Source organism: Ictidomys tridecemlineatus, chromosome 9 (assembly GCF_052094955.1).
Source record: "Ictidomys tridecemlineatus isolate mIctTri1 chromosome 9, mIctTri1.hap1, whole genome shotgun sequence".
NCBI classification, from domain to species: Eukaryota; Metazoa; Chordata; class Mammalia; order Rodentia; family Sciuridae; genus Ictidomys; species Ictidomys tridecemlineatus.
In genome coordinates this window covers 124,033,318-124,050,363 of record NC_135485.1, presented here as the reverse complement: position 1 = coordinate 124,050,363, position 17,046 = coordinate 124,033,318, and the positions used below count along the sequence as shown (strand labels likewise).

The 17,046-nt window shown below is 39.7% G+C and overlaps 1 protein-coding gene across 9 annotated transcripts in view; it reads right to left on the bottom strand.

Annotated features, from left to right (window-relative positions):
* Positions 1 to 17,046, bottom strand: part of Sh3d19 (SH3 domain containing 19) — a 175,411-nt gene that overhangs the window by 4,789 nt on the left and 153,576 nt on the right. For all 9 annotated transcript variants that reach the window (XM_078022039.1, XM_078022037.1, XM_078022038.1 and 6 more), the window contains 8 exons: positions 15,434 to 15,502; positions 11,146 to 11,218; positions 9,657 to 9,787; positions 7,257 to 7,315; positions 5,078 to 5,280; positions 4,560 to 4,612; positions 2,826 to 3,012; positions 2,347 to 2,444 (listed from right to left, as the gene is read on the bottom strand). In XM_078022039.1, the coding sequence (XP_077878165.1) occupies positions 2,347 to 2,444; positions 2,826 to 3,012; positions 4,560 to 4,612; positions 5,078 to 5,280; positions 7,257 to 7,315; positions 9,657 to 9,787; positions 11,146 to 11,218; positions 15,434 to 15,502 (873 nt within the window). The remainder of the gene's footprint in view (positions 1 to 2,346; positions 2,445 to 2,825; positions 3,013 to 4,559; positions 4,613 to 5,077; positions 5,281 to 7,256; positions 7,316 to 9,656; positions 9,788 to 11,145; positions 11,219 to 15,433; positions 15,503 to 17,046) is intronic.

Sequence of the window (17,046 nt, the reverse complement as noted above, 5' to 3'; positions counted from 1 at the left end):
TATTTGTTTATTTGTATGTGGTATTGAGGATTGAACCCAGGGTCTCACACACGCCAGGCAAGTGCTCTACCGCTGAGCCACAATCCCAACCCCTTAAAAGAAGTTCTATCTACTAACATTCTCTGGATATTTAATAAAATATTAATGACCAACACCACTGAAAGCAGTAAAGAATCCCTCTAAAAAAATCTAGCACTGTTCTGACTTTGAGTCATTTATTTGTGAAATGAAGACAACCTGTTCATTGAAAGTACTATAAATTCTGTTATTTCAATCAACATAACTTAAAGGAAGTAATACTCAAAAAATTGAAATTCAGATTCTTCACTTGCAGTAATATTTTATGAAAAAATAAGGAATAAATTCTGAGTCACTGATTCACAAGACTGAAGAGGACTTGGGCAATGTTTCTAAACTTAGATTTTAAGGATCAAGATATTAAAAAGAAAAAAAATACTAATATAGAGTTAACAACTGAATTTTGCATAGTAAGGATATAGGAAATTATCTATCACTTACTAAAACGATTTATAATAGAAATGGCATTTCAATATGAAAATGTCAGAAGAGCATTCTCAAAGGATAAGTCTATCCTGAAGTAGGAAAGGTAGCAACCTTATTCTGACACACCTCCGCCCACCTCCCTCACTCCCCCAATGTCTAATACCTAATAGTGCCTTATTTTCCTCATTCTGTTACAGACAAGTAAAAACCTTATTTGGGCACCCAAGGTCTCAAGTCTCATCTCCTCTAATCAGTCCTTCAGGCTGAATACCCTCCACATGGAGACTTGACCTTTGTCTCCCACAGGCTAAGCTGACAGTAATGACTACAGAAATCTCCCTCCCCCTCCTCTAGCACACAGTCCCCAGGGCACTGTCCTGGGTGATTTTTCCCTGACCATGGCCCAAGGGAAATAGAATCATGAAAATAATCCATTTTCACTTTAAGAAAAAATAAGAGGTACTTCTTTTTTTCTTTTATATTTTAGTTATAAGTGGACACAATATCTTTATTTTACTTTCATGTGGTGCTGAAGGTAGAACGCTTGCCTAGCACTGGGTTCCATCCTCAGCCCAAGAGGTATTTCTTTTTTTAAACAGGAAAGAGAACTTTATTGAAGAATATTACAGTAGGAAAAATAAAATTGAACTCAACTTCCCTTATACAAAAATCAGGAGAGGTTTTAAGCTCTGGGTGAACTTGTGAAAACGTACTGAGAGACACTGATAGGTGAGACACTGAGAGGCACTGATAGGTACTTCTTTGGTAAAGTAAGATTAGGGATAGTTTAGGCTTTAAAAAAAAGAAAGAAAAAGGGCTGGGGATGTGGCTCAAGCGGTAGCGCACTCGCCTGGCATGCGTGCGGCCTGGGTTCGATCCTCGGCACCACATACCAACAAAGATGTTGTGTCCGCAGAGAACTAAAAAATAAATATTAAAAAAAAAAAAAAGAAAGAAAGAAAGAAAAAGAAAACTAGCTGGGCATGTTGGTGCACACCTGTAATCCCAGCAACTTGGGAGAGCCTGAGGCAGGAGACTCTCGAGTTCAAAGCCAGCCTCAGCAATAGCGAGGCACTAAGCAACTCAGTGAGACCCTGTCTCTAAATAAAATACAAAATAGGGCTGAGGGTGCAGCTCAGTGGTCAAGTGCCCCTGACTTCTATCCCTAGTACCAAAACAAACAAACAAACAAACATCTTTGAAAGTAGGTTAGCATTTTGGAACTAAAACCGAAAAGCTCTGTTGAATGTCTCTGTGGACAAGACACAGTGTCTTCTGAGCTACAGTGCCACAATGGCAAACTGTAGCACTGGTCACCTGTTTCTTTACTGATTTCTTTTTCTTAATATTTATTTTTTAGTTATAAGTGGACACACAATATCTTTATGTGGTGCTGAGGATCGAGCCCAGTGTCTCACGCATACTAGGCGAGCGCTGTACCTCTGAGCCACAACCCCAGCCCCTCTTCATTGATTTCAAAGGTGTGTTGGTAGCAGGCTGTGAGGGCCACGTAGAGGATTGCCCTTTATTAGAGCAACTAATGGAAACTACCAGATTACTAAGAACCGAGGTTATAACAACAAGAACAAGGAATTACTTTGAGGGCTGTGAGATTATTAAGTCAAAGTTTTCTCAAAGAACCTTCATGTCTGGTTGATAATGTAAATTATTACTTCTATTTGCCTAATGTACTTTCTCTACTCCTTCCCTTAGAATGAAAGTGTGAGATTCCTTCAGTCTTAGGTAAGGATTACTATCCCACCCAAATGTTCTACTCTCCAATGGAAGACACTTCAAAAGGTACAGTGCTTACTCCAGGTACACAAAGATACACATTCTGACCTTGAAGGAGAGCTCGTCTTCATTCTCCCCCTGGAAATCATACAAGGCTTTGGCCTTTCTCCCCTTCAGTGATATGGCAGACATACTTTTTGCCTCAGCTGTAAAGACATGAAGAATTCCAATATATGGAAACACAGTGGACTAAAACACTAATGGAGCATTTCAAGAACCCCCCGTCATTCTCAGAATAGAACATCTTCAATTTATTTTGAATTAACTTGCAAAAAAAGGAAAGATGTTCTCTTAGCAGAAAACAATTATGTAAAATATATTTAACAGACATAATCAGCCATTATTCAGTGAAGGCAGTTTTATAATTTTTCTTAACTCTAACAAAGTAGACTATGAATGAAGTTTGCATAACTTTATGGGTCAACTCTTTCAAATAACTTAAACTGAACATGGCTGGGGAAAAGGAATATATATGAGGCCTCTGGTTCCCCTTGAAGAGTAAGGGCCATGTCTTGTAGCTGTCATACCTGGACAGGGCTGCACAAAAACTGCTGGGAAGATCCCCTCTCTGTCGTGCAGTCTGCCCCGATACCAGTCGGAGTCCAGACGCTCGAGGATCAGGATCCGGTCTCCCCTCTTGAAGGATAAGTCTTCACTGGTTTCTGCTGTAAAACTGTGGAGAGCTCTGCACCATTCTCCAGAAAGTCTGTTGTCCTGTTATGAAGCAAAAGGCTGGTAAGAAATGTGTGTTTATATTTCAAATCGAGTTCTACAAAGCTTAAAAAATGGTGAGGCTGGGCACCTGGCATTCCAGCTACTCAGGGGGTTGAGGCTGGAGGATTTCAAGTTCAAGGCCAGCGTCAGCAATTTAGCAAGAACCTGTCTCAAAATAAAAAAGGGTTTGGGGTGTAGCTCAGAGATAAAGCACCCCTAGGGTCAATCCTTGGTACAAAAAAAGAGAAAAAAGTGGCGGGGGTGGGGGGAATAATAAAAACTAAGGGTCTTTATTTCAAAGCCTGAAGTCTTCTTAAATTACCCAATATTTTATGTTCCTATTAAGCTTCAGAAATAAAAGTTTCTGATAACTTTTTTTCTTAAATATAATTTTAAGGGTTGGGATTGTGGCTCAGAGAGGCACTGGGTTCGATCCTCAGTGCCACATAAAAATAAATAAATAAATAAAGGCGTTGTGTTCATTTACAACTAAACACAAAAACAAAAGCACACTGGCATGAAATTCACATAAAACAAGTAATCATTTTAAAAAATATATAATTTTAAGCTAGGCGCAATGGCACATGCCTGTAATCCTAGCAGCTTGAGAGGCTGAGATGGGATGACCTTGAGTTCAAATCCAGCCTCAGCAAGGACGAGGTGCTTAACAACTCAGTGAGACCCTGTCTCTAAATAAAATACAAAATAGGCTGGGGATATGGCTCAGTGGTTGAGTGTCCCTGAGTTCAAAATTCCTGGTACCCCTCCAAAATTAAAAAAATATATATAATTTTAAATAAAATACTATTTTATTGCTGCTTTATTATATTTTCTTGATTACTAGTAAGGTATCAGCCACTTACAACTTTTTTATGAATTTTCCAAGTGTGTCTTTTTCCTCTTCTTCCTTTTTTTGGTACCAGAGATTGAATGCAGGGCCACTTACCTACTAAGCCACATCACCAACCTTTTTTTTTTTTATTTTAATTTTGAGATAGGGCCTTACTAAGTATTACTGAGGCTGACTTAGAATCTGGGATCCTCCTGCCTCAGCTCCTGAGCCACTGGGATTACAGGTGTGTCTGCCATTTCTGTTTTCTTCAAGAGACAACGTGTGCTTCATTGCCCAGGTGGAGTGTCTGGCTATTTACAGTGCAACTCCAGTGCTTGAAGCTGGTAGGTCCCATGAGGCCACCGTATCAGTGCTCAGCTTAGTATGGACCCCCGACAGGCATAACACACTACGGCCTTCAACTTGGGGCTCAAACAATCCTCCTGCCTCCACCACTTAGTTCCTGGGACGATAGGGAATACCACCAGTGGATGGCTTCTTTCCTCATTTTCTGTCAGGATCTATATGTCTTTGAATAAGCTCTATGTATAATATTACATTGAATTAATCGTCTTACTATTTAATTTATTACAAACATTTGCTAAATGAATTGAAAAATGATTTCATACTGTTTTCTCTTGGTAATTGTAATTTTAATATTCCTCCCAGGGTTTCAAGCTAGCGGTCCCAACAGTCCCCCACTCCAGCAGCCTACCTGAGCATGTGAGCCAGAATCTTCTTTTTTGGTCTTTGGTGGTATCTTTGTTCCTACATTAAAAACAAAAGGTCAAAATGTCAGATGAGAAGACTGCTGGTATTAGAGAAAAATGTTTAGGTGGGGGTGGGAGGCGTAAGTCTGAAATTCCAGACCAGTGTCTTCATTTATTAGCTATGTCCCTTGATCTCTAATCCCCTCTCTGGGATTGTTTTATTACTCTAAAGTGAAGAAGGATATACATTAATTAAACTCTATAGCTCATGTGTTTAAGAAATCCTGGCCACTTTGTAAATGACACCATTGTTAATTAACCTAAAACAACAAAATCAGCTCAGAGATGATCACAGTAATAGCTATCCCATATAAATTACCGCTTAAAATATTTCCCCTTCTACCTTAAAAATATGGCCATGTGGATTATACAACTTAAATATCACTAAGTATTATCATATTATTAGCTTATTTAAATTAGAATATGACGTAATTTTTTAAAAACCCATATTTTCTATACTCACTTAAAACATTTGCACCAGAGGTGGAATAATCCTCAACAAGTTCCACGAAGTTAAGGGGGAAGATCCCAGTTCTGTCTTGAAGCTCTCCTCTTGCCCATTCCTCATTCATGTACTCTTTAAGAATAATCATTTCTCCCTCTGAGAAACTTAACTCATCCTTCTGGTCTCCAATATATTCAAACCGAGCAACACATCTTGTATTTCTGAACAAAGAACACATCTGTGGGTTAAACTAGAGACTACTGATTTTTTTTTGAGGAGGGGCGCTGGGGATTGAATCCAGAGGTGCTTTGCCACTGAGCTACATACCCAGCCCTTTTTGTTTTTTATTTTAAGACAGGGTCTCACTAAGTGGCAAGGGCCTTGCTTAGTTGCTGAGGCTGGGAATGGAACTCAGGAGCATCCCAAACCCCTGGGACTGCCGTTAATATAAACATATAAAAGATTTTAACTAGGTTTATTTTCAATTCTAGAATTGGGGCAACACTTCACTCCATAAAACAGTACTAACTTCTAAAATGCTTCAAAACCTTCACTCAGTCTCTCAATAGACATTTATTCTGTGTTTAATATGGAACAAGGTGTATTTTGGATAATTTTAACATTTTCCATGAAAAAGAGTAAGTGACACATCTAAAGGACAGCGCTTACTGTTTGGATGTGAGCTGATTCACTCAGAAAGCTCAAGGTCACAGAATACATGCAGAGGAACAGAGAAGCAGCTGAATGGTTGGTTCATGCTGCCATGTCTGTCTTTTGATCATTTTTACTTCTTTACAGAAGCATTCTAGACTCCATATGTTTGTGGGCCACACCAATCCATGATCCCATCTGCAGCCTTTCAATCACGTGCATGGAGTTTAGGGGCCCTATTCCAAGAATCTCAGGGCAAAGACACCAAACTGCCTGAGCAAGAATCAGGGCAGCAGCAGTAGCATCAGAGGGGCCAATCAGTCGATGAGCTGAATGTATAGCTGAATGGCCTCACAAATTGGAAAGAAACAGAAATCTGGTACTTCAAAACATGTAATCTACTAACTCTGTTCCTTTATGAAATGATGGTTATATCTCCTTTAAAAAAAGGCTTTGTTTATGAGACTTGGAACAATCCTTAAGAACATAAAAGGAGAGCCGACTTGTGTCTCTAGAAGGTCTGATTTAATATCAAACCTTTGATTTGAAACTTCAGGAAGGAAGTTATCTATAGCAAGGTGTTTGAAGAGAACAGGCGGGTCCTGGATCCACTCAAGTTCTGGTTGAAGTCAGGTCAGTGGATCCACGGCTGTTCAAGCCTACTTTAAATTCAAACTGTTGATATGGTCCGTGCTGCTCAAAAACAGGAGAAAAGTGGAACCCGAAACTGAATTCACTGCTGTGGCAACGGAAGTTTTCTTATTTGTGATAACCTTTGCATTTATTTTCTCAAGTCCCCTGGGAGCATCTCCTTATGTCTGACCTATTCATCGACAGGTTTACAGTCACCGGCAGGTAGTGAATTCTATTAATTTGCTCATTTTACTAGAATATAAAGTTGCATTTTGGCAGGGTTTTAAATCACCAAGGAGTTACAATGATGCATAAAAGGGTTTATAAATTCAAGCAAAGGTCTTTAGATATACAGAAAGATCCCTTCAACTTAACTCTTCCTTTACTTTCTTCTAGTCCTTTTTGAAAGCAAAATAATACAACATTTCTAGCACGGATTTGTTGCTGTTGTTGTTTTGTGGTCCTAGCCACAAAACCCAGAGCCTGGTTTGTACACACGAGGCAAATGCTCTACCACTGAGGCTACACCCTCAGCCCCATCTAGTGGTTTTTGTATGACCCACATTTCTGTAAGATTCAAACGTTTTCCCTGTCAAAGCAGTTGAATCTTACACTAGAAGGCCAACAAACCATCTCTGCCCAGGCCAAAGCCAGACCTTAGAGGCAGCAGGCTTGGCTCCCCCAGTAGCTCTCTGCAAGCACTGGATGGACAGCTACTATCAACACACAGCATTTTCAGCAAAACCTGAACCCACTTTGGCTTTTTTAAAAAGCCAAGCTTTCCTCATAATTAAAAACAAAAGAAAACATGAGAATCTGAATATTACACACTGGAAGTGTTTAAGCTTGGTAATTCTTCATGATTCAAATTCTTACTTCCTCTATATTTCATGCAAAGGAACATAGAACTTACTTAACACAATGAGATGAAACTGATTCTCTTTTCCCATTTTCTCCTTCTGGAATATCAACCTAGTAAAGACAAAATCATGGTAATAATTGTATTTTTTCCAAACTTCAATAAGATATATATCTATGTATATTTTGTTTATTTTCACTTATATTGAGGATTGAACTCAGGAGTGCTCTACCTCTGTGCTACATCCCCAGTCTTTTTTTTTTTTTTTTTTTTTTTAAATCTTGAGACAGGCTATCCTTGAACTTGCCATCTTCCTGCCTCAGCCTCCAGAGGCTGGGGTTATAGGCATGCGCCATTCACACCAGGCTGGACTTTAGTAGGATAAATTTCAGGCCAAGAAGTTAGAAAATGCATGACTGAAATCAACTAGTTTAACTAGGTGTTAAACTTGTTATACCACAGGTGCTAAACAGTAAAAAATCCAGCATGTGGATTTTGGGAAAAATGTACAGCTCGTGAAGTAGCCCTCCTTGAGTAGGCGATCAACCCTTCTCTTATTTGCTGGGATAAGCACATTCATATTCTACTTCTGACTGAGTTTTCTCTAAGTTTTCTGGTTCTCCAAGATGAAAACTTCAGCTGAGAAGGATTTAAGAAAGGAATCAGCCATTAAGGCATAAATGCTGTCGCACATGGGCACTACCACACCTGTTCACATCGATAGCAGGATTCTGCATTACTCTTCACACCCCCAAACAAAACAATTTGACCAAACTTGTGGATCCTCTTCATATCCATAACTGTGCAACATCTTTTTTCCCCTTCAATGTGAATAGGGAAAGAAGAAAGGTATTCACCTAAGTGAGCATGTACTAACTGGCAGGCACTTTATATATAATCTACAAGGCTCAAAGGAGCTGGGCTGTAATAAAATTGTTGGCCATATGTACGCAGTCTGAAACTACTTAAGGCTATGAGGTTTATATTAAATAAATCAGTGCCCTTCTTGATGAATTCTACCAAGTTCGAAGTTTTAAAACAATTTTTTAAACTTGTGGGCTTAGAAATAACATTTATACCAATAATGTGGCAGGTTTGCTGTGATTGATTTCAGTGTGGTAATTGTGCTTTTTAAAGTACTGCTCCATTGGGCAGAAGAAAAATGAGGAAGAGTGCTAAAACCAACATTATTCTTAATATTAATTTAGAGAATGTGGCTTGAATTTCTCCAAAGAATCAGGCCATATATACACTGGACAATTTTAAGAATGGCATTTTGTAATCCAAGAGACACACTTATTTCTACTTGAAAAATACACATTTTCTGTTATACTTGTTTCAGATGTAATGGAAAATTGCTCTCTCCCCCCCAATAAGCTGTGGAAGCGAAACTATTTTTTGGGGGGGGGGTGAAGGATACCAGGGATTGAACTCAGGGGCACTAGACCACTAAGCTACATCCCTAGTACCCGCCTTTTTGTAGGGTCTCACTGAGTTGTTTAGAGCCTCACTGTTGCTCAGGCTGGTTTTGAACTCGTGATCCTCCTGCCTCTGCCTCCTGAACTGCTGAGATGACAGGCATGCGCTGCTGCACCTGGCTGAAGCTGAATTATTTAAGCTAGAGTTATTGATATTTCATAGTATTTATCAATAAGTCACATGGGGCTGAGTCATAATCTTCCTATGGATACAAATGCTCAATGGGCAGTCTTTTTTTTTTTTTTTGTGGTGCTGGGGATTAAACCCATGGCCTTATGAAGGCAAGACAAGCACTCTACCACCTGAGCTATATCCCCAGCCCTCAATGGGCAATCTTGTTTTATCCTCATGTTGCACAGTCATCTGGTCTTAGCACCTGAAGCTCCAACACACAGGTAGGCACTCCAAGTTAGGCTGGGAAGGCTTATGCAATACTGATGCTTTAATATAATTTTTCCTAATCAAATTTGAAATTATTATGTGAAAAACCATTAATGAGTCATTAGGTCCAATAACTAGATTAGTATTACCCCAATTTTTTTTGAAAGATGGAGATAAATAGGAAAAGAAAAGAAAGAAGCCAAAAATAAAATGTACTCCAAAGAAAATGAGAAGTGGTACCATAACCTTGCAGACATTTCTTTCAGGACAGTCTGGTACCATTTAATTCATGTTCACTAAAAGTCTCAAAGAATTAACATATCCTGAAGTGTTTAACAACCCAGGAATAGGTGGTTCACCAAGTGGCCTGTGTGGCATTCACTTTTGGATTCAGATGGCATTCATCATCAAAGAATAAGGATCACTCATTACTGAAACAACTCTTGACTTTTGAACTTCCCAAATGACAAATTAATCAATGGAAAGGAGAACTAGAACTCAAGAATCTAGGCTTCTGATCGCTTTTCAGCAATCTGCAAGTCACACGGAACCCACTGAATATAGGACCAATTAAAATGAGCACATGCCACTTACGATTACTTTGACATAGTTGGCAGGAAACACGCCAGTCTGGCTTCTGCATTTCCCTCTGTACCAATCTGTGTCTATTTTTTCAAGAAGATAAACAATTTCTCCAGATGTGAGATTCAAATCGTCATCTTGCTCTGTAACAGCAGATCACAGTTACGTATGATAAATTATCCTGACTGCATATTTCATTAAAGTCAAGAACAAAGAGGCATTTAGCTCTGCCCATGGAGGCCCTACGTTCTGATGACAGAACACACTAACCAAATTTACTGAAAATATATACTTTGAAAATTTTCATGATATAAGCTCCTCCTAACATCAAATTAGACATATCTACTATGCCATGATTGATGGGAAATGGTGGATAAAAAACCAAACAGCCATTGTGCTGGCCAGTGATTCCTACTGTGCCAATAAAAACCTCTTGCTGAATGCACACTGAACAATGGAAGGGTTTTATAGACATGGTATAATATTATCATTATTCTCAATCATGCTTAAAAATCACTTTAGCCTCAAATATTAACGAAGGGAGTCCTATAGCTCTAAGTAAATTTTCCCTCACTGACATAAAAATCAGTCTACCAAATGGATTAAAAAGATGGCGTCAATAAATCAAGTATTTATTATCTTTTTAGCCTTGGATATGAAGGGTATTTTAAAAATTACAAAAAATTAACTTTTGTGTGCATGGGTATGGTACTAGAGATTGAACACTGGGGGCTCAAGCACAGAGCTACATCCTCAGTCCCACCTCCACTTTTCTAAAATTTTGAGACGGGTTCTTGGTAAGTTGTTGAGGCTGGCCTCAAACTTGTGATCTTCCTGCCTCGGCCTGCTGAGTTGCTGGGATGACACCATATCTGGCCCCAAATTTAATAGTTTGACCTCACAGTTCAGTAGTAGGTGAGACAACTCTTAGGACTAAAGAACTTCATTTATTAAATTATAATTAACTACATTACAATTGTTAATTAGTATCCACTACAAGTTTGTAACTGCCAGATACTTTGCTTTGTTTGTTTACATGAGAAACTCCCTCTCAGAGAGTATCAAAGGCAAGGTATGCAACTAAGCTTTCTTTCTTTTTTCTTTTTTTTTCTTTTTTTGATACCAGGCACTGAACCCAGGGGGGCTTCACCACTGAGCCACATCCCCAGCCCTTTTTATTTTTTATGTAGAGACAGGGCCTTACTAATTTGCTTAGCGCCTCGCTAAAATGCTGAGGCTGGCTTTGAACTCATGATCCTCCTCCCTCAGCCTCCCAAGCCCCTGGGATTATAGGTGTGCACCACCACACCAAGATTACGACGAGGCTTTCTGGAATGGCTGGGTACAGTTGGCCCTTCCTCAGGTGATGGGTTAGATGATATCTCTAGTCAAGGATTCTACAGGCAGAAAATAAAGAAGGATGTCTTGGGAGGTTCGTTAACCCAGGGATGACGACTCACTCCTGGATCCTGTTCTAACAATCTATTATTTATATCCTTACCTGCTGCAAAATCATGAAGAACGACAGCGTGGGGAGCACTACTGTCCACAGGTTTCTGAGCAGGACTTGGATCCTAGGGGGGAGAAACAGGGCTGTGAATGAAGTGTGCAGGATGGATGCTAGATTTTCTTTTTTTGGTACTGAGGATTGAACCCTGGGGCACTTTACCACTGAGCTACATTTCCTGTCCTTTTTTATTGAATTAAAAAAGAATTTTTTTTTTGTAGTTGTAGATAGACAGAATGCCTTTATTTTATTTGTTAATTTTTATGTGGTGCCGAGGATCAAACTCAGTGCCTCACACATGCTAGGCAAGCACTTTGCCACTGAGCTACAGGCTCAGCCCTCCTTTTAAAAAAAATGCGAGGCAGAGTTTTGCTAAGTTGCCTAGGGCCTCACTAAATTTTGAGGGCTGGCCACGAACTTGCAATCCTCCTGCCTCAGTCTCCCAAATTGATGGGATTACAGGTGTGCGCCACTGCACCCAGCTAGATGCTAGATTTATTATTCACTCTGAAGCCCATTTTTTTCCTCATTAGAGCCCTCTTGTCACAATTACATTATGAGTACAAGATGAAAACCACACAGGTGAACTAAACAAGGGAACCATTATCAAGCTGAAAAAGAATGTATCCTTGCCAAGGGGGGACAGAAATAACTCTCAATTATAATACTCCCTGCATATTTTTTCTTCTTTTTTTGAACCAAGAAAATAAAAAAAAGGAAGAGTACTGATTTAAAAAAAAAAAAAGCAATAGAATTTATTCTCCCCCAAAGCAGTGGTTTGTGACCTCTTCCCCTTTGAAGGGTAGGTAGTTTTCCCCTTAAACTGTGATCAAGACTAATCCTTAAGAACAGAGCCTTAGAAGTTGTGTCTTTATTAGGATGGGAAAAGAAGAAAGTTCTGCAATTTATGTTCTTGCCTTTTGTAATGAAGGCAGCTAATGACTTCCCACAGAAGTATAATTCACAAAAGGTAAAATCCATTTCATTTATTACCACTTAATTGAATGTCTTCTCTAATTTGAAAGCAATTCTACCTCCCATGCCTGGCCTGGATTTTCTATTTAATCTGAATCGTTTATTCAACAGTAATTCTAAATAAATTAGCAAAGAGAATGAATGTGATATTCCCCACCCATCTAGCCAATGGTCTCGATTGGCTGGAGGAGAGGGTAAGGTTGAAGAGGGACCTTCTTAATGACAAACCGTTGTTATTCTCACGTTCTTTAAGAGACAAGGCTTATCCACATCATCACCTTCACCATCAAACCTGACAGAGGGATGCTATTTGGAGTGCTGTAACTCAAAGCTCTTAAGTGCTGGTAATTTATTACCCATGCATATGTGATTTTTGTTTTGTACTGATTTATATCTATGGAGAAAGAATGGCTACTCAATAAATGATATCAGGGAAGATGGGTATCCATTAGGAAAAAATAAAGTCAGAGATCAACCTCACACCTAACACAAACCTAAGCCTCCAAATGGACCAGTGATCTAAAGGTAACCAAGCCTGGGAGGGCGGGGAAGATCACTTGTGCCTCCTGATTACGGTTCCCCTTCTCTGCCTTCAGTGTAGGGAGATCCCTGGCAATGATGCCCATCGACTTGGCCTGTCGGGTGAAGGGCAAATGGAACAGGCAGGAGAGGGTTATCCACAAGAGGTCGGTACAACACAGACCCGTGTCAGGGTGGGTATGTGGTAGATAAATCTAATATTTCAAAGGGCTTTCTATAGCAGTGCTGATACAAATGGTATGATAACAATAAGAAAGCTAATATTTATTGTTCGTTTGCTGTGTGCTACTTATTGTGTGTAACACCTCTAGACATTAGCTCATTTAATTTGATAAACACCTTTGAGACATAACTCATATACAATAGACCACCCCGTGTAGCATGTGTGCGGTTTTAGTTTATTCACAGAATTGCACAACCCCTACCTCAGTCCAAGGTAACCACGAACCTACCTTTCTATCTCCATGGATTTACTTTTACCTTATATGGAATCATATAATATGTCAGTTCTAAAATCAACTCCATGAGGTGTTGTCATATTTATTTCACACATTAAAAAACAAAATGTAGACGTTTAGATGAACACCTGTGTTGTAGGGAGCAGGGAACTGAAGCCTCGCTTCCTGTAACTGGGTGTGAGTTCAACCATGAACCTGGCAATGACCTCCCAGATTTCTCAGGATCCATCAGATTCACTATAACTGATAATGGCCAATATTCTCTTTTTACCAAATTAGGAAAAAGTAAAACACTTCTTAGAGATATTTACCTCAAAACCAGGTTTCCAAACAGTAAGTTTTCTTTTGTTGTTGTTGTTTTTGTTTATTTATTCACAGGTACCCACACAAAGCAGGAAGCACTGTTGTATATTTATTTGTGGTGCCAGGGATCGAACCAAGGGCTTCATAAATGCCAGGCAGACGCTCCATCCCTGAGCCACCTCCCCAGGTAAGTTTTGCTTTTCTCAGAAACTTAATGATAACCATGAACCCAAAAGCCTAATGGAGGACTCATTTCATTATTGGTAACTGCACTGATTTTACCACTGACACCATCACCTACAGTGATACTGAAATGGCCACCCGAGGCCACCTCTGCAAGCCTGTAGCACAAGATGAGAAGGTGATGTTTAAAGTGGAAACACTTTGGACATTATAAAAGAATAACACCTCATTTTTTAGCTTTCGTTTTTTTAAGGATAGCTTTGGGGCATGTACCTCACGGTTACCATCACTGTGTTCTGAAAGAGGAAGGACGCGAGGACAGTTGGGTAACGCTGTACCAATACAGACAGAGTAAGTAACACAACTTTTCTTATGTGAACTGAACTTAGAACTTTCACAACCAGCTGCAACTGGCTGACCTTGTATTTTTCTCTGCTCCACAAAATACAAATTCTTAGTTTCTTAAGCAAATCTTAGATAAACTGCCTTCTAAGAACAATTGAATGAGATTATAAAAATGAAAATAAAAGGTAAAACAAAATACTTGGGTTGAATGACTAGTGGGATTTATTTTTCATATATTTGACATTAACTAACAGTGAAAACTGGACGCTCTTTAAAAAATATCCTTCTAGGGCTGGGGATGTGGCTCAAGTGGTAGTGTGCTTGCCTAGCATGTGTGAGGCATTGGGTTTGATTCTTAGCACTACATAAATGTAAAATAAAGATATTGTATCCACCTAAAACTTAAAAAAAAATACCCCTCTATGAATTGTTTGATAGCATGTTTCTTGCTAAACAAATGACCTTTAACAATCTTTGTATCTTCCCAGGCTCCAAATATATATACATTATATATTTAGTTGTTGGTGGACCTTTGTTTATTTATTTATAGATGGTGCTGAGGATCAAACCCAGTACCTCACCCATGCTAGGCAAGTGCTATCACTGAGCTACAGCCCCAGCCCAGGCTCCACAGATTTGTTAGGCCTAAAATGTGACTCAAGGTTGTTGGGATACAAAATGACGATTGCACTAAGCTTACATCTTAAAGGAAGTGTGTGTGCGTGTGTGTGTGTGTGTGTGTTTGTGTGTGTGTATGTTTATTTTTTTAATGTCACACTTAACATTTATAGGACCCCCTTTAAAATCATTACCCATTCTACTGGAAAATGGATCTCTGGCACTTTGGCAAACATGTTTATATTATTTAAAAAACATAAACGGCTCCCACAGTTGGGAGTTCATAAGTGAGTGCTCCGGCTTTCACAAGTAAGGTCACAAGTGATCCTGCACCGTGGAAGGTGGCAAAATATCCCAGTCAGCATGTGCATCAGAGTGATTAGGATGGCAGAGGCCAGCCTCAAGTCATTCATTCTAAAAATGGAACAGAATGCTACTGTAATTTTCACTCTGGTTAAGATAACTTTGCTAATAAAAAACTTGGGGCCGCGATATAATTAATAGTTCTATGAAATGTGCCGCCATGTGTGATATGAAGGCTGTACAACATTAATTCCTTCCGTTGGGTCTGCTCATCAAGAGGAGTGATAATCTTCATCTGGGACACGTGAACTCTGCCTGTCATTTTGGCCTCCCTTCTGGCATTCCAGGTAATTATTTTCTGCCTGCTTCAGCATCACAAGTACGTCCCCATGCTGGAAGGTACAATACCACTCTCTGAAGCAATTATTATTTAATAAAACATTATTACTTTTCCACATTTTAATCTTTGGAGCCTAAAGCATTTAATAATGTGTAATGGCAGTAACAGAGGCCGGCGATTTTCCACACCCGTCAGTAAAGAAAGAGCTCCACTTTACCTTCCGAGAGAGTTCTCCAGGGTTTTGTGGGACAATGTCTTCATTGGCAATTCCATGAGGCACAGACAGCTTAAATGAAAACCAACACAAGAATCATTCACAATCAAGGAGCCTCCTCACGAGCAGCTGCTGATGGTTGAGGGACTCGGGGTGTGTGCCTCAGCTCTGCTGATCAGGCTAACTCACACCTGGATGGAGGGGGGCCGGCGCTTCTCCTGGACTTCCAAGTTCATGGGAGGTGAGGTGGAGCCCAGGGACCACCAGGGCTGCATGTGGCCTAAAGTTCCCTTAATAACTAACAACTAAGAAGTCCCTTTCTACAGGGAAGGTCCTCCAAGTCCCCTGGGGGCTGAAGGATGAGACTTCGGCACCTGACCTTGCCCATCTTTAATTCGGAGTTCTCAAAATGGCTGCCTGGGCCCTTGGGTCACTGAGAGCAAAGATAGGGAAGTGTGAGGGTGTGGCCCCGAAAGGCTGGGTGGAGCAGCATGACATCTCCAGACATCTCCTTGTGTCCCAGGATTCCCTGCTAGCAATTTAATGGTAGGGTAGCCATGGAAAAAACTGAGGGAAAATTTAAGGAATTATTTCCTTAGGAGACACACCATTCTCATCATACCATCATGTTAAATGTATTAAATTCTTTTGAGCTCTTTAAATACTTTATTGGTATGCAGTTATACTGAGTAAGGAATCCTAACACAGAATGTCCAAAGCAAAAAGCAAGTAGAGTCTTTACAATTGGTAACACTGTGTTCATAATATGGCCTAATGGTTAGGAGCAGGGGGTCAGAGCTAGTTATCTACGTTCAAATCTTGGTTCCATCACTGGCTGGCTTCTTTCTCATCTTATTGTCCTCATTTGTACAATAATAATTTTATCAACTCACAAGGTTGATGTGAAGAATAAATGAGCACTTTACCTATATAAAACCTTCGAACAGTGCCTGGCTCATAATCAGTCCTCAATACACATCAGCTACTGGTTGTTTTTTTTTTTTTTTTTTTGTTGTTGTAGTTGTTGACACTTTGGATATAACACCAGGGGTGATTTGCCACTGAGCCACCTCCTTGCTCTTTTGTTTTATAGTTTGAGACAGGGTTTCACTAAGCTGCTGAGGCTGGCCTTGTATTTGCAATCCTCCTGCCTCAACCTCCTGAGCTGAGTTGCGAGGATTACAGATGTGTGCCCCTGGTTCGGCTAATGTTTTTATTATCAACAACCTATCCCCCCAAATACCTTTGGGTCTTTTTTTTTAAATATTTATTTTTTAGTTGTAGTTGGGCCCAATATTTTATTTTATTTATTTATTTTACGTGGTGGTGAGGCCTTGCACACACTAGGCACACACTCTACTGCTGAGCCACAATCCCAGTCCATGGGGTTTTGTTTTTGGGTTTCTTTTTGGTGGTCTCAGGGATCAAACCCAGGGCCTCACACATGCTAGGCAGGTTCCCTACATCTCTGGTACCACCTGTGAGTTTTGGCAATTAAAGTTTCATTGATTTAAATGAATATGAATATATATGAATAGACTATCTCCTCATCTGTCTATTCCTTTTTCAAAGGAGGATTAAAAAACAAATTAGGGCTGGGATTGTGGCTAAACAGT